This window comes from Manihot esculenta, chromosome 11, assembly GCF_001659605.2.
Source record: "Manihot esculenta cultivar AM560-2 chromosome 11, M.esculenta_v8, whole genome shotgun sequence".
In the NCBI taxonomy this organism is placed as follows: Eukaryota; Viridiplantae; Streptophyta; class Magnoliopsida; order Malpighiales; family Euphorbiaceae; genus Manihot; species Manihot esculenta.
The window spans coordinates 2,004,279-2,023,114 of NC_035171.2; the positions used below are offsets into that span (position 1 = coordinate 2,004,279).

Consider the following 18,836-nt stretch of genomic DNA (forward strand, 5'->3'; position numbering starts at 1 on the left):
TTTAGTTCTATAATAGTTTTATCGAATGTATGGATCAACGGATCATTGGTGGTTTTACTGAATAGATGAACGATTAAATCATGATATATTTATTGAATGATGAACGAATAGATCATGATGTATCTACTAAACTGATGGATGAATGAACCATTTCAAAGTGTTATATTAGTCTCTTAGAGCTTCAATTGTTAGGGCTTGTAAGAAGAAAATGAAACAATGATTGGGGAGCAACTCCTTAATTTTAATTTTTAGTTTTTTTTTTTCTATTACATAAATTTGAGAAGTAGGAAGAAGCTTGGTTTTAATTTGGGAAATCTGAAACGGGAAACAAGTAGATGAGAAGATGATGAGTTTGCTTTTATTGTTATTTTCCTTTCTGAATAATAAATATTTTTATACTTAAAATTATAAAATTAATATTTAATTTATTAAAAATACAAATAATCGATATTTTCTTACTTTTGTAAAAATGGGTCTATTTGAAATTTATCTTTTGAAATTTAAAATAATATTAAAAAACATTTTTATATAAAATAAAACGTTTAATTTTATCAATATATTTTACTTTATATATTAATAAAATATGCAACGTATTATCTAAAAAAAGATAATTATGAAGGAAAATTAAAAATTCGAGTGATATATATGATTTTTAATTTAGAGTAAAAAATTTAAAAATTTCAAATATTAAATGAGCATGAAATCATACATCATCAAAATTAATTGTATTAAAAAAAATTAAAAATTTTAATACTTAATATCATATATTATTAATATTTAATAATAAATTATTAAGTTTCAACATAAAAGATGGTGGGTGACGGCAATGATGCTTGCGGTGAAGGAGAATCATTTGACTCAAATAGTTTTAATATTTCAATAATTCCCAATCCAATTTTTATGTATTTAAAAGGGTTGAATTCGCGAATAAGTATTGTATGTCATGTTAAATGTTAAAAGAATAATAAAAAAATTCAAAACACTAATTATTTAAAAATGAAAAAGTGAGAATTGTATGAAGAAATATATAAAATTTTGATTGTATTGAGTTTTATATAAAATGGATATATAAATATTATATTTTTGTGAAAAATAATATTTATCTATATTTTTTTAAAAAAATAAAATAGGTCATTTTAATTTTAATTAAAAAATGAAGGATTTATATTAATATGAACTAAACTAAAGTTTTAAACATAATTAGAGTCAATGGTATTACCAAAATTTGATAAAAGAGCAAATAAATATGATTTATATTTTTAATTTATAAATTTATAATTTTAATATATTATAACTATATCTATTAGAAAAATATTTTTTAGCATAAAAATGTGAATAATTGGTTAAATAATAGAATTAAATATTAATAATTGATTAAATATGCTTAGTCATATATATTAAAGTATATATTTCTTATAAGATTAATAATTAAAATATTATATATGTTAAAACTCACTATAAAAATTTATAGCAATATATATATATTTTTTATTTTATTATTTTTATACTATAAACTTTTTAAAGACTTTTTCCGTAAAAATAGATTAATTCTACTTTTATATTTAGTAAAAAAATGTAGTTAGTATACTTGAAAAAATATTATTTTCACAATATATTATAAGCTTATATCAATAATACTAAAATTAAACAATTCTACTTATTAAATTATTTTAAAATTAATTTTATTTTTTAATATATTTGAAATATGAGTATATTAATAAATTAATAAATAAACTGTATTTAAAAAAAAATACTTATAATAAGCAAAAAAATTTGAAGTAAATATATTAATCCTAAATTAACATAGTTGAACATCAAGAAAAGTGATGAATCCCAAATCAACAGAGGGTCTACCCATGCTTTACGAAGGAGGAGTTGCCGATAACACCACAGTTGAAGAGGTAAAATTTGCCGATAGTGAGGGGGTTAAAGTTGCCGATAAGTCCATCGGTGGAGACGTTGAGGAGGGTTGCGACGGTGAAGACGTTGAGGTGGGCTGCGACGGTGGAGACGTTGAGGAGGGCTCCGACGGTGGAGACGTTGAGGAGAGCTCCGACGGTGAAGACTTTGAGGAGAGCTCCGACGGTGAAGAGGATAGCTCTGACAGTGAGAATAGTACGAGACCTATCCTTGTCAGGAACGAAGATGAACCTTACGGCTATGATGACCCTGACTATGAGGGCAACCAGAGGGAAGTCTATATTAATTTCAGACGACAGTATAAGGAAACCGATGTAATTATATATAACTATTTTTCCTTTGTAGTTTTTCTTCATGTACAATTGCATTCTTAACGGATTGGACAACCTTCTTCTCCAGGGTTTTGATTTTGATGACTATCCAAAGTCAGGTGACGGAGAATTTTTTCTGGGTGTTGCTTTTCATGTAGATCTTGAAGATGACGATGATGAATTTACTATAGGCTGCAAAGAGGCCCTTGTCTATGCTATCGAGGAACAGAATAGAAAGGTGTGTTGCTAATCTTAGATGCTAAATATTGTAAATATTATCCTCTACTGAATGAATTTCTCACCGGTTATACATAAATATTTATTTAGCATATATATTTTTTAATTGTATTTGCCTTGGTTTTTTTTCTATATTTCGGATTATTAATTACATATCTATTTTACATTTTATTTAACAAAATTTTTGTGTAGGGTGCAAATCTGAGACTCCTTGACATTATCAAGGCAAATGCCGAATCAGTTGCTTTGTATCACATAACTTTCAGAGCTGAAGATGTTTCTCAGGTTAAAAGAACCAACAAACAAAGGTAATTGATTTATGTTAATAGTTAGCTTATTTTTTTATTTTCTGTTGTCTTTTATATAGCTTTATCTTTTTTATATCTTCTGTGTTATTTGTTTTGACAACCTTTTTATGGTTGATATTACCTGTATTGATGGGATAATTGTTGCACTTTTTTCCCTGTGGTTCACAGTTAGCATTACCTAAACTTGAGTTTGAAATTAATTATAATTTATCTATGTTGTCTATAACATTCACTCCCATAATTCAGTTAATTTGCTTGTGCTGTTACTTTTTTGCCTTTCTTTTAATGAACAAGCTAACTTATGCTTATTTGTTTATTTACTGTAGATAATAAAGCTGATTGAGATATGAGGATACTTGAAGGTGCTTTATGCAACTGACAGCATGTCTATAGGGTTGCTTTTACAACTTTTTTTTGTTAGAGAGTTTGTAGATAATGGGGACAATAGTTTGTTTGATATGGTTGAGAATTAGCCTTTCCAGTCTCAATATTTTATGGATAGATCATGAAACTTTTATCTTTGAAAAATAAAACTCTTTTAACTTATATTAAAATTCTAAAGAAAATACAAGCGTACTATATGTAATTAGGCATTATTTCTTTTAACAGATTAGTTTGCCCCTAAATTTTTTTTTTCTTTTAATGGTTAATGTCTTCACTAATATCTGCACTCCTCCGTGAAGCCTGAGAAGGTGGAGAGTGGACTCCTTTCGAATGTTTTAATTAGCCAGATTTTGGCGATCTTCTAGACACTTTCCTATGAAGATCAGCATTGGTCTAATGGATATCTTTTTGGCCTAATTTTTTCACCTGAATATTATCAATTGTGTTGTTACCCTCCACCTTAAGGGTAATAGTTTTCTCGGTTGAGGCATAAAAGACGAGTATAGTATCTAGAGAAACGTTGATGTCTCCTATGGCTTGCTTAGCACAAACATTGAAGTGGACTTTGAAAACCCACCCCAAACGTTGATGTCTCTTATGTAGTTTTCAAAGATGAGAAGAGTGTTGATAAAGCTTTGAATGCCTAGTATCTCCAGGGTGGTGAATCAATAGTTCTATTGCCCTAAGCAAATTATGAAATTGGTGACTTGGAGAAACCTGAGCAAGTAATTGGTTATGAGCTGTTAAAGCTTGCAGTTATGATAGGCTTTAGATATGAGAGAGAACTAATGAAACATAAATGCAAGCCTAAACTTTGTTTAATTGGTCAACCTCAAGAGTCACCATTATTCTTAGTAAGAATTATGTTCCATTGAATTTCAGTGATGACCATTATGGCTATAGACCAACATTTATCTTTATTTATAAAAGAAAGAGAAAACCAATAATGAATATATATTATTATACATAAAAATGACTTTTTTTTTCTATTCGGTTTTAAAGTAGGCTTATAAATTAAAATGAAATTAATTACATTTATAAATGCAAACCTATATATTACAAAAATTTAGATTAGTACAATTTTTCTAATACTAAATTTTAGATTTTATGTATTCTCCTCAATAATGGTATTCTTATGTACTCTAATAATAAACAAATAATTAAAATTGCCTTGTTATAGCAATAAAGGTTTCTAACTTTTCATTTTCTTTGTATGGATAAACTAAACTATCGGATACAAAAGATAAATTTAATATTTTAACTCTGTTTTATGATTTGAGAATAATAAATTTCAGTGTTATGATTTAAAAATAAATTTTACTTTTAAAGAATAAATTTCAGTATTATAATTTGAGAATAAATTTTACTTTTTAATCAAATTTATAATATGTGTTATGATTATGTGGTGTTTCTATTATCGATATAAAAATGAATTAATGATTTTTTAATCAGTTTGATATGATTAGTAAAAATTTTAAAAGGATAGAATAAAATTAACTATGAAAAATTATAAAGAATTATATAAAGTGTTCAATTTTTTTATAATTATTTTATATTATATTGTTAATATGAAGATAATATGACAAGCGATGTATTTATTAGTAAATTAATGAAAATTTTAATGACTGAATAATACCTTTAAAAATTTTTAAATAAATATTTGAATTGGTTATCTTCAAAGTATATAATAAAATTGAGAAAAAGTACAACACAATTTTTTTAATCACTCTATCTAAAAGAATCATTCTTTAACTTTAACATGAAGGCCTAAAGAGAATAAGAATGAACAGTTGTCTTTTTAATTAATTCAATTAAAATATAAAGATATTTTAATATAATTTGAAAAATATATAAATATTTTAATTAATTAATAGCATAGTTAATTATGCGAAAAAACAACATTCCGATTCCAATGCTAAAGTATCCCGGCGGGCGGATACCAGTTACAATTTTCTTGAACTTGTCAAGGCAAATGTTGAATCAATTGGTTTGTATCACATGACTTTCAAAGCTGAAGATTTGACTCCGGCAGAAACTAAAGAATATCAAACTAGGGTCTTCCGTAGTGTGATTACTGGTAATAACACGACTGATGTCGAGATTTTCAGGTTAAAAGGAACCAACAACGCAGGGTATTTCTCTTGTGAAGCTCAATGATATATATACGAATTTCATTGCTTATTTTTTGGTTGCTAATTGCTTTGTCCTGTTTTTTTTTTTTTTTTAAAGATGAACATGCTAATTGATTCTTATTTGTTTATTTATTTGTTGTAGATGACCAAGCTAATTGAAATATGGAGGATACTGGAATATGCTTGTAAGAAAAAAAGCTGTGTTATTTGCCTATGTCTAGTATTTAGCCATCTTTTTTTGTTAACCGCATATTTCATTGATAAAGAGGAAGAAGCTGTTGTTTTGCGGCCGTATCACAATAAAACCAGCAAACCGACATGCTATGAATAATGTCTGTGGTCGTTTGTAATACATTTTGTTTCAATAACATCCACAGATTACTACCTTTTCCAAGTGCCAAAACATAAGACAGAACAAATTATTTTAGAAATAAATTTCATTGGACTCAACAGATTCCAATTTGGTTTGGTCTTGGCACCTTTGGATACGTTTACTTGGTTTTGGCTCCCGCTTCTTCAACGTCTACAAGAGAATGAGATAGCTTAAACGAAATTCCTCTGAAGTTTCTCCTTATCGTTTCCATTTTGCCAGATCAAGAGCCTAGGGTGACATCTGTTAAGCGGGAGCTTGTTTTTGGATCTTCCATGACTGGTCGAATCCCCAGTAGACTAGTCTCTTCAGTTTAGTTTGTATAGGGCGCTTCACTGCTTATTGCGTCTTTAGGGGGTTAGTTGCTGTGAGCCTTTAGGGCCATAGGCATGTAATCTGTAACCTGCTTCTTGTTAATGTTATATCTTTAACCCGAAAAAACAAAACCCACCTTGTGATTACAAACAATCATCTGAACAAAAAAATAATTTAATTCAATACACTCTTTCATATTTTATTTTACAAGGATAAACGGACTTATACCTGTAGTAATTCCACCAAAATTAAACCATGAAGATCCTGAATTCAACTCTTTTAATTTTCCTATCTCTTTAATCCGGCCAAAAAAATGCAAAGTTAAATATTTTTAAAAATTCAATGAATTTCTTTTATAAAAAAAAAAGCCCTTTATTTGATGAAAGAGTGGGAGCAAATTTTTTAATAATATTTCCCAATATCTTTTTATTTAATTTTAATTATTAAGGTATTGAATGATAGATAAATACCTCACTTTCCCTCATTCAATGATTTTTTAAAATATTTTGTTTATTATAACTATGACATATAGAACCATTTCATACACTTATGTAAAATAAGAAATGGAAAATAAAAAAACAATTTAAATTTGGATGAAGCAGTGAACTATTATTATCAATATAATTTGTCAAGCGACTCTTTCACTAGCTAAAATCTAGTTGTAATCACAAAAGCTCTAAGCCCGAAGCTTTGCTCTCAACCTCCCAGAATGCTTCTGCAATGACATAAAATAAAAATAAATAAATAAATAAAGGCAGAACTAAATTTTAGGCATACTAGAAAAATCCTTGTACTTGTACTTGACCTTAATGTGTTTCTATGAGCCGAAGTTGATGCCTTGTGCTAGTGGTAATTCATTCCCGTAATTTATAGTACTGCCAGTGAACAATTATAAAAATAAATAAATAAAATAATTAATTTCCTTCTTTTTATGGCGTATCAGATGAGAGATTGATTTGAAAGGCATAACTGAATTTTTACAATGCAAAATATCTGACCGAGCCATGCAAATTGAGATGATAAGGCAAATGAAGCCATTGGAGTGTTTAATCAAATTTACCAAGTCGATCGTCGCATGTACTGTTTCCAAGAATCACTTCCTGCTTCACGGCCACCTCCTGTAGCTTTTTCGCCGCCGAAAGCACCACCAATTTCAGCACCATTTGTTGGTATATTTACATTCACAATGCCACAGTCACTTCCTTGTGGCCTGCATTATGTCTATTTGAGTGAGAAAAATGGAATATTCCGAGAGAAAATACAAATAATTTGAGCTCATGTATTGTGAAGAACTTATTTCTATTTAGATTTTGATGCCAGAATAAGAAAAGTTACCATAGATGTTCCAATTAAAAAATTTCACCCCAAACATGATGCAGAAGGATTTGAAATTCTGAAGATAAGCAGCTATAAACATCCCCCTCATCCAAAGCTTTTGAAGATAAAATGCGAATCAAAATATATATTTAACTCTACATTCATGGTAGAAACACTAACCCGATCCATTTGAAGATAACTTCAGGTTTGCGGGTGAAGATCGAACTGCTTAGTCCTTGAGGCACTGAATTGTTTATTTCAATCGCGTCTTGTAAAGTCTGCACGAACAACCAAGTTTCCACAAAGCAGCTCAAACAAAATCCAGCAAAATGACAGAAAATATATAAAAATTAATAGGTTAAGGCATCAAAATGATTTTTTTAAAAAAACAAAACTATGACAAAAAAAAGGGGGCCAATTACAATTAAAACAATAGTGATTGAAATACTATAATTTGAACCTTGACAATTAAGAAAATTTCAATTGCCTTTACTTTAAAAACCCACCAAACAAAAAGACTTAACCAAGAGGCTACCTGAAATTTCATAACATAAAGAACAGGAGCAAATAACTCCTCCTTAACGACATCTGCCTTTGGCGAAATCTCAACAATTGTAGGCTGAACATAATTGCCTTCGGATTCTATAACAGAACCGCCTGTTAGGATCTTACCTCCCTGCAAAATTATAGATGGTAGATTAACATAGTTGACCAAATGATTCAATCCCAAATCAAAAGCCATTCATATGTGACTAAATCAATAACCAATGAAGGTTTCAACTACAAGTTAGATCTTCACATGCTACAGCATTTTTCTTGATTACCTCAACCATATCAAAGCAACAAATTAAGTGTCATCTTGACTGGAATTCACTCGGATCCCAGCAGGCAAAATCTGACTTCATACAAGACTTGTTTATTTGAAAATCGTTACACTTATCTTAAATTAAAATTTAATTTGTTAGGGTTTTCAAATGATTTGTCCAATAACCATTTGAAGTCCTTGCAAATTCCCAATTTGTTCTGCAACCTGGAAAGCTCAAGCAATTGACAAGAGAAGAATTCTTATGTTTGAAATAATGTATATGCTGGATAAATATGGCCAAAGAGGGAAACTACAGCATACCTTGGACTTAATGGTCTCTATTCCCTTTTCAAAATTCTTTCTTGATTCAGAAGTATGCAATGGCCCAAGCAAGGTACCTTTTTCCAACGGATCCCCAACTTTAACTTGTTTATATACACTAAGTAGTTGATCAATTACTCTGTCATATATGCTCTCGTGAAGAAGCTTCAAAACACAAGCAAGGAAAAGTTCTATAAGTAAATTTTTTACTAGTATAACCATGTGACTCCAAATAAAATATTACACTCATCAGCATACCAGCCTACGACATGTTGTGCACCGCTGACCAGCTGTCCCAACAGCAGCAAACAAAATGGAACGAACAGCTAACTGAATATCTGCATCATCCATTACTATTATAGCATTGTTTCCACTTAGTTCAAGCAAGCATTTACCGAATCTCTGATTCACTGTTTGTTGCACCATCAAGCCAACCTGTAGAATATGCATAGTTTCCTTGAGAAATTATCAGATAAATTATAGTGGATTACTCTTGTCAATGCACAAGTGTAATATGATTTCATATAATTATAAATCCAGAGCAAACAAGACAAAAATATCAAACAGGACGCATTTCTAAGAGAACAGAGAAAAATATAATATTTCATAAGTTGAAACTGCCATGGATCTAAATATATTAACTGCACATTTTATTAATTAGATGAGAAGACCAGAAATAATCCAGTCCCAAAAGATTTCTGAACATATGTATTATATATACAGAACTTCATGGTATAAAACAGATATATTTAATGGCTCAAAGATTAGTATATAGATCAAATTTCACAAATAAAATGACCAAGCACAAAAGACAAGGCTAACAATGAAGGAATTTCTAACAAGGCACAATATTGAGATACCTTTGAACTGCCAGTAAATGAAACCAGAGGAATGCGTGTGTCTTTTGCTATTGCTTGACCAATGTCAGCACCACCACAAAAGGATGTAAAAATTGCAGGAGGTAAGCTGTTCTTTTCTAGCACTCCAGCTACCAGCTTAGTCAAAATATTTACTCTAATCGCGCTTTCTTAATAGCTTATTCAATATAATAATAAAAGAAACATATTTACTCTAATCGCGCTTTCTTAATAGCTTATTTATTTTATGATATCAATTAAATCAAAATATGAAAGTGATGGTTATTGAAAAGAACAATAAGTATTAGATTTTGAAATGGCGAAAGAGTGATACATTTTCTAAAATTTGAGTCACTCTAAAGAAACAATATGATGATGTGTGTGCTCAATTTTTGAATTTAGAACGACTTGATAATTTTTTCGCAATAATATATTTTGTTAGCATTGTTGGAATCGTTTATCCCCTCTACCAGAAGCCAAAGTTGACGCAGAAAGTCCTCTCAAATCTAAAGTCCTCTCAAATCTGAAGCTATGCGGCCAAAAGTAACAAATCTAGCAACTCATGTTGGATCTTCAATGATAATATTATATTCAATGCTGGACTAAACTCATGTCATACAGTTTAGGAGTACTTGGTATTTCAAAGTTACAGAAATGATCAATCCCAAATCAACAGCCTTCCAAAAGTAACTATATCAACAACCAATGAAGGTTTTAACTGCAAGTCAGATCTTCACAGGCTACTGCATTCTTCTTCATTACCTCAACCGTATGAAAGCAACAAATGAAGTGTCATCATGACAGAAATTCACTCGGATCCCAACAGGAAAAATCTGAATTTATATGTGACTTGTTTATTTGAAAATCATTACACTATCTTAAAATAAATATTAATTTGTAAAAGTATTCAAATTTGGAATCCTTGCAAATTTCCAATTTGGTTTGCGATCCAGAAATCTCAGACAATTGAGAGAAGAATTCTTATGTTTGAAATATTAGATATGTTGGATTAAATATGGCCCAAGAGAGAAACTACAGCCCACCTGGGACTACATGATCTCTACATTCCATAGTGTGATTCTTGGTAATAACGACAAGACTACATTCCATATTTTCAGGTTAAAGAAACCAACAAAGGAAGGTAATTTTAAAAGTTTACTTCAGTTTGAAATTAATTATAATTGATTTTTGTTGTTTTTCAAGCTAATGGATGCTTATTTGTTTATTTATTGTAGATGATATTTATTGTAGATGATCATTTCTTTTTCCAAGGATTTGTACGAGTAGAAAAATATTTTTTTAAAAAAAATGGTTAATTTCTATCAATAAGAACAAAGAATATGCTTCAATTGATCAGAACTTATCTGCAACCCTAGCTAATAATTCACCATTTCTTGGCAAACATATGATGGGGACTTAGACACGGTGACCCATGAGAGGAATGCTGGCAAAGGGTTTCATTAGATCTCACCAGTAGAACGCATAGCATTGACAACTCAGACAGCAGCAACACTTGAGACAGTGGAAGTGGCACTCATCTCTCTTGTCAAGTGACTTGCCATACAGAAGATTCTGGACCGCCTTCACTGCATGGTTGGTAACTTGTCTTATGATTTTGCATGGATCCAAGTGGATATTAACCAATGCTTGGATCACAATCGGACAAGTCAGCTCAACCAAAGCTTGGACCCATTGAAGCTCTTACATTTTGTGGCTTTCTTGGCCTCATTTTCATCATTCTGTCTCATTAGATTTTCTTTCAATCTTGTTTTATATCCTAAAATTGGGAATTTATCAACATTTCCAGGTTTAATAATTACCTATGCCCCAGTACACATAATCATCTTCCATGAACTGTGCTTTGTCCTTAATATTGCTCAAGACTCGATAAAACAGAGCTAATCAAATCTTCTCCAACAGCAAGGCTTCCTTAGATGTTGGCGTAAGGGAGGAAATTCTCAGCAGCTAGGATGAAGTAATACATGGAGGGGAGATGAAAAGTGAAATCACTCAATTTATGACTTTGCCAATCCATTTAGTCCCATTTTATTAATTTGTTTGATATAAAATTAAACAGAAGCTTATCAAAGTTATTGTTGGATATATATATTACACTTAATTCCACTGAATTGCCGACGTAGGATTTCAATTCCACATCCAATTCAAAGTGAAGGTCCTACACCATCTTTGATAGGAGGTTTGAAATTCTACTTCAAATTTTTTTTTAAATAATTTGTACTCATTTTCATATAAAAATTAATTTTATATTATATTTATTTTAATTTTTTATATACAATTTATGAATGTAATACATATAAATTATGTATACTTATAAATCCGTTATTATGGTTATTGGGTTAAATTATGTAATTAATTATAACTGCTTTGAGATATTCATTTCAAAGAAAAATACTAAAAGTAACACCATTAGGGTTTCCAAGTATGTTAGCATTTTATTTTAAATAAATAAGAAAGATGCTACCAAAGAGAAAATACATATAATTGAAAGAATCGAATGGCGTGGAAGCAACTTCCTCCACTGTGCAGGAAGACATGTACACTTTAATTTGGCAAATCAATTTCTTTATTATTATTATTATTTTATATATACTATCACTAGAAAGTTACTAGGGATGGCAACGGGTAGGGTACCCGCGAAATTGGGAGTACCCAAATCCGAACCCGATTATATATAAAATTTTCAAATCCGTCCCAAATCCGTTTAGTGCTTTAATTTTACTATCCGTACCCGTTCCAAATCCGTTTAGCAATACCCGCACACTACCCGAACCCGACCGAACCCGATTTTTATAATTCAATTCAATGATAAAAAATTAAAAATTTACATATTATAATCCAAATAACAAGCTCCCTATTTTTATAATTCAATTCAATGATAAAAAATTAAAAATTCACATATTATAACCCAAATAACAAATAGTTAAATTTTTTAACAATATCTAAATAATTAGATTAATAGTTTATAAATTCTAAAAAACTATTTCTATGTATCTTTGATGTGTTTATGCAGTATAAAAAAATGAAGTTAACATACCCGAAGAGATTTCAGTAAAAGAAGATGTTGCTGACGCCGATTGGGGAGAGGCACGGGTTGTCTCCAGTCGTCAGTGAAGTGGGGGAGAGAGGAACGAGTAGATGAGAGAGAGAAGGAGATATTGCTGACCGCAAGTGGGGGAGAGAGGCCTTGACTGGGAAGTGGAAGATATCGCCGACTGGAAAGAGAGAAGGAGATATCGCTGACTGGGGAGATAGAAGATTTATCGTCTCTAGGGAGAGAAAGGAGATGTCGCCGGTGCGGACTGGGCTGCCGGCAGTGAAGTGGGGGAGAGGTGTCGATTGGAAATTATGGGAAGGGAAGGGGGGAGAGAGGCAGAAGCTCGAGTAAAATGAGAAAATGAATTAGGGATAAGGGAATTTAGGGTTAGTTTTGAAGTATAACTAATCGGGTTCGGGTAACGGGTATCCGATCACCTAACCCCGAACCCTACCCGAATCCGAGACGGGTAAAATTTTTCAAATCCGAATCCGCCCAAATCCGTTTTGTAAAAGTTACTTCTGCGATGCCATAGAAACAATATTTACAGTACTCATGCATAAATGTTCAATGCAAAACATATCAAATATTGCAATCACTCTCTAATCATGTAAGAAAACATAAACACATACTAATAATAATAATAAAAGAGATATATGTATTCTAATCATACTTTCTTAATAGGATATTTCATGATATTAATTAAAATTAAAATATGAGAGCGATGACGATCGAGAAAAAAATTAATAAGTTAAATCAAATTTGAGATTTAAGACTCTCCGTTAACGAATATGAGGTGTTAAGAGCTCCCTTCAGATAAACTCCTTCTCTATCCATTCTCCAATAAGTTTTAACAGTGGATTGCGTCACAGGATGAGGAGCTCTTAACTTGCATTATTACTCATAAATTAATATCATATATATGATAAAGGGTTTACAATAACAAAAAAAATTCTAATAAATTAAAAGTACTACCCTCTTTAATAATAACTATAAAGTTTATTCTAATTTAAATAATAATAAAATAACACATTGATATAACTAAAAAGTTTATCTTGATCTAAATAATAATACATATTGATAATAATAAAAAAACATTCATCCAAATCTAAACAACATTTTGAAAAGGCTTTCTTAATATTTAGAGGCTAATGAATTTGATATATTTCTTATTCCTAACATTACTTATCTCTCAACAAAAAAAAAATTGTCTTCGAGCTCAAATTCTAATAAGTTTGGCTAAAGTGATATATGAAATTTCTTTTTGGGCATCACCTTTTATTGTTGGCATTTGATCCTCTTGCTCCTTTACTTCTAGCCAAAACAATTCTTTATACTGATGACTTCTTTATTTTAAATTCAATATATTAGCACATTAGTATCAAATAGTCCTTTTATAATCTTATAATGAACCATTCTAAACTATTGTAGACTATACGGTGGACTAGGAAATTGTCTATTATTCTTTACTCTCCAATTCTTGCTTGTAGTTAGATGCTTGTGGTAGATACATGTCAATTATATTTTCTGCTTCCTCTTAAGAAACAATTTTATTTTCGTTTTGAATGTTCTCGTTCGGAATACTATTCCTGCTACCTTCATCAATAGGTGCATATGAGTCTGTTGCAATTGTTATTGAGATTACTAAGAAAATTTTGTAAATAGCAAAACATATGATGCTTGAGCAAGGTTTCGAGCTGTTAGATCCTCCCGGACACTCTGTGGTATCGCATTGTCAGAAACAATTACAGGATCTCCTAACCTGCTGCTTGACTCTCAGGTTTCCATCTATACAAACTTTTTTCTTATGGATTCTACTACTAGATGTTACAATATCTTCTTTCAGGCATCTGTCTCAATCTTTTCCTCCGCAAGCCACACAGACCCAAATTGAGCTGCAATTGATTCTCAAAAGAGTTGAGAAACAAAATGTAATTTCTCGAGCCAACAACAGTTGAGTATGGGAGTTGCATCATTACAAAGCCTGTGCAATTTGGGAGTAGGGTCTAGAAAAAGTTGTTGGTTCCTAGGCTTTCAATGTCCAGGATTCCACTTTCTACAGTATTGATAAAACAATCAATTTCCAAGGAAGATATTTGTTAAATGACACCTGCAATCAAATCACCATAAGTCCAGGAATCATTTGAGATTAGTGGGATATACTTTACTATATTCTCCAAATGGAATATTAGTCTTTTGCAAAGAAATACACTTCCAATAATCTCGAACCTGTAAGAATTTTCGACGTTGGCAAATTTAAAAATCTTTACACATATATCAGCTTCATTGACTTCTTGCCTACCGACCAAGCATATATACATCTCCATATAAATGCTTGCTTCATGTAAGGCAGTTACTCATGGACTTCACACTTATAAGTTATTTATTCAAGATAATCTGCATCAGGCTAACATTTTGTGGAAAAGGAAAAAAATTGAGCGAAATTGATACATAGTTAAGAAATATCACAATTAGATGCAACCAATTAAAAGCATACTACAAAGGTCAGTGAAAATCATGAAAGTTCTCAATTCATGAACTACTGCTCTTGGTGCATCACAATTGATTAGAGAATAAGTAACATTAGAACAAAGCAAGAAGATGAGAAAAAGGTCCTGATCCCACAACATAATCAGCTGCAGGACCAAAATATTCTAAGAACACAACAAAATCTGTAATACTCATTCTATATAAGATTAAGACAAATGGGGCAATTCCAGGATTTTGCATCAACTGCAAATATATATATATATATATATAGAGAGAGAGAGAGAGAGAACATACATACCTCCCAGTCTGTGCAATGGAATCATGTGTTCAAGATCATTGCACTGCATATACAGCAACTTCATCCACCATTTTGTTCTGCAATTTTCTTCGAGACGAGGAGACGAGCACAAAATGGTCAACTCTGAGAAATTAATTGAACTATTTGTGTAAAAATGAAAGATAACACCACAAACTTGCAACATATTATTCTATTAAGGTAAAGAATTCATGAATCTCTACTGGGGTAAAAGTTCTGGTGAAAAAAGAACAAAAAATCACTATGTTCACAAAAAGAAAAGGTGCATTTAGGAAATTCTCAGTGAAGAAATTTGGATAAATTAAAAATTCCGCGTGGAATAAATGTAGTAATGAAAAAAGAATCTTATGCGTTGGGAAAAGAAATTGGTGTAGAACATGCTAGATCTGAGCGTAAGATGCAGGAAAGCGTTCTGAGTTCTGATCTCCTCCATTGAACCTAACCTCTGCTGCACAATGGGAAGCCCATTTCCAAAGACGCCATTGGTGACCAATGCCACTCTCCAACTCAATGGCTTGCAGGGTTCTATTCTTCCCATTCTTCACCAGCGCTTCGATTCAACAGAAGGAGCTAGGCCCAACCCCCCAAAAGGACATAAAGATGCAGCTCTCCAAGGCTGCCAACAAGCATATGTGTTAGGGTCCCTAACCTGATATCGAGTTAGGGGTCTTTTGTAGAGGGAAGTGGAAGGTGTTCCTAAGGGTGAGGACGTGGTGTTTTGTTTTGCGACCTATCTTGAAGAATTAGAAGACTGAGGGAATCAGGGAATCTCAAATCTCTGAGTTAAAGTACTCAAAATTGTAATGATTTCCAAGCTGATCTCTTCATTGATAATTATTAAATATTTATACAAGATATAAAATACCCTTTGCTATATCAATGGAATCATGGAGTTACAACCTCCTAAGATAATAGAAATAACTATTTCTTAAGATAATGCAAATAATTTAAAGTGGAGATACCCTCGTATATTGCGGAAACACTAACAAATGCTTAAAGAAAAAGTCAACAACTAAAAATAGAAACTAAACTGGTCAATTAAACAAACTAAACTGGTCAACTTTCAATCCTTACTGCATCCCCAACTTCAGTAGGCTATACACAGCGGGTGTAAGATGTATACACTTGTAATGGCTTTGTATCAATATGCATACAAAGAATGGCTAAGATAAAACATACAGTGAAATATTTCATAACCTTAAACCTTTAATTTTGAATACATGTCCAGCAGACCAGCAAAGGTCGCATGCCTCGTCCAGTCTTCCTGCCCTTAAAAGAGTCCAGACATCTTGGAGAAGAGAATTCATCTTGTTTCTGCACAGGTAAAATGCAAAAAATAATATTATGATTTAGGTATGTCAGAGCATACATTACACCCAAAATGGAGCAGCAAAATCCAAATAAATGTTACCAGTTTTTTTTTTTCTTTTTGAAGGCATGTTACCAGTTCTTATTTTAAATTTGACATAAAATGATAAAAAATAGCATCTATACAGAAACTCAAGTAAAAGATATTGTACTAGGAGTTAAAAATACATAATTACAACAGAATAATATATATAATAATTAAATAAGCAAGCATACGAGTTGGAGCATCAAAATCCAAGTGCTGAACAGTATTTGTACCGGAGGAACCTTTCTTCAAAAGACGTTGATTATGGTGCCAAATTCCAGAGTTGGGAAGATAGTTACCAGCATGAGACCCCCTCCCAAGTACATGTCAAAAATAACTCAACAATTGTGAGATATGGTGATGCTTTAATACAAATCCCAGATTGCTCAGCAAAGGGGATCTATTGCTTCAAGACCTAATTCCACCAATAACGTCCACAAAAACATGAATGTTCAATAGAAGGAAAAAGGGAATCCAGGCTATCTTTCCATATCTTAGTCCTTTCAAAGGAGTTCAAAATTGCAGTTACTAAATATCTAAATATGTAAGTTCAAACACAAATCTACAGAGCTTTTTCAAACACCAATTTACAGAGCTTTTATAATGTCGTAAAAGCTAAGCTTGCTGGGGCACACAGAACTAGGATGATCTGCAAGCAGAATTTTATCTCTCTTTTTCTTTGGTGGGTGTTGATAGGGATGTTGTGAAGAATGCTGGATTATGGCAAAGCAATCGAATGTAATAGAAAGTGATGAATTTCCAGGAGTATACACATGCATTATCACATATCCTGCATACATTTACATGAAATCAAGCGCATCTATCATATAGCAAGGCTAAGAATGTTTATTTGCAAAAGGTTGCACATGCTGATGTTGATGATTCTACATCCACAGTTCATGGCAAAGAAAATTTAGGTAGAGCACTCTATTTTTTTTTTTTTTTAAAAAAAAACATATATTTTCGCTACAAACAATCCAAGAGAGACAATCATGAAAGTGATGTAATAAGTAATGTAAGCCCTTCCTTACAATTGCGGGAGCACTCTTACTTTTGGCATAACCTACAGAACCAATTTTCCAGCCTTGAAAACCCTAATATCTCAGATAGAAATTTTAATGTGAAAAATTGTAATTGATAAATTATAAAAAATAATATAGTTTAAATAAAAAATAAAATAAAAATTCGATCAACTGTTATCAAATACTTAGTTTAACTGTTTGCATGTCTAACCCCTATATCCTGACAAAACGCCAAGGATTCTCACCTTGTGAATGGTTGCCCCACTACTCCTTTCTTTCCATCCAGAGGGTTGAGACAGGGTGAATCTTTGTCGCCATACTTGTTCCTCTACATAACTCAAGTTCTGTCTTGCATCCTGGCAAAGGAGACTGCTGCAGGACATCTTTCTGGCTTTAAGATTACAAGGGGGTGCACCAAATATAACAAACATGTCCTTTGCTGATGACGCTCTCCTGTTTGGGAAAGCATCAAGGGAAGAAGCAGTAGCCATCAATGAAGTCCTCCACAAATACACTGAAGCAACTGGTCAGAGAATAAACATCCACAATTCAAACATCCATTTTAGCAGTAAAATTCCTTTTAGTTTGAGGAAGGATTTGTTAACTATCCTCACAATGAAGAATTGGATATCTCTGATAAATATTTAGGTCTCCCTGCTGTATAGGGAGATTTGATTAATCAGAAACCAGTTAACTGCCCTCCAAAAGTCAATCTAGTAGCAGATTTGATTAGTCACAACACTTTGTAGTGGAAGTACGATCTGGTTAGTGCTTTGTTCAATAGACCAGTTGCCATGAAAATTTTTTCTATTCCTATCGGTCCAGTGGGATGTGAAGAGGAACTAATATGACATTATGAGAATTTGGACTCTTATACAGTAAAATCAAGATACACTCTTCTATCTAAAGGTTTTCGACAGGAGAAGACTCAGTCACCATCATCTTCAAACTCCATATCTGCAAAAATTTGGAAGACTATATGTGAGATATAGATATTCAACCAAAGGTGAAGGTGTTCTTATGGAGAGTTATGTTGAATGCAATTATTGTTCAAAGAATTTGGCCGAAAGAAAAATGCGGATAGATCCTATGTGTCCTATGGATTTCTTGTATGCTTAGGAAGCTGAACGATATTTGTTCTTTGGAAACTGCTTAATGCAATATCATCTCTAAAAGAAAAAAATAGAGGGACCAAATAAAAAATTGATAAAATTTGAGGGATTAAATACAAATTTGATTATTATATTTGGATTCCTATGCTATAAATCCCAGTGGGAATAAGC

General features: G+C 31.6%; 2 protein-coding genes across 4 annotated transcripts in view; one reads left to right on the forward strand and one right to left on the reverse strand.

Annotated features, from left to right (window-relative positions):
* LOC110626326 (spore wall protein 2-like) overlaps nt 1-5,678 on the forward strand; it is a 57,125-nt gene extending 51,447 nt beyond the window's left edge. For all 3 annotated transcript variants that reach the window (XM_043961830.1, XM_043961828.1, XM_043961831.1), the window contains one exon: nt 5,435-5,678. In XM_043961830.1, the coding sequence (XP_043817765.1) occupies nt 5,435-5,451 (17 nt within the window). In that variant the 3' untranslated portion in view covers nt 5,452-5,678. The remainder of the gene's footprint in view (nt 1-5,434) is intronic.
* A 758-nt stretch (nt 5,679-6,436) lies between these two features.
* LOC110626659 (aldehyde dehydrogenase family 7 member B4) lies at nt 6,437-8,881 on the reverse strand. The gene is made up of 7 exons (XM_043961827.1): nt 8,679-8,881; nt 8,421-8,585; nt 7,830-7,970; nt 7,475-7,572; nt 7,038-7,187; nt 6,783-6,852; nt 6,437-6,692 (listed from the first exon to the last, which is right to left on the reverse strand). Exons 1-6 carry the CDS (start codon nt 8,868-8,870, stop codon nt 6,795-6,797), a joined length of 804 nt encoding a protein of 267 aa, XP_043817762.1. The 5' UTR covers nt 8,871-8,881; the 3' UTR covers nt 6,437-6,692; nt 6,783-6,794.
* Between the last annotated feature and the right edge of the window lie 9,955 nt (nt 8,882-18,836).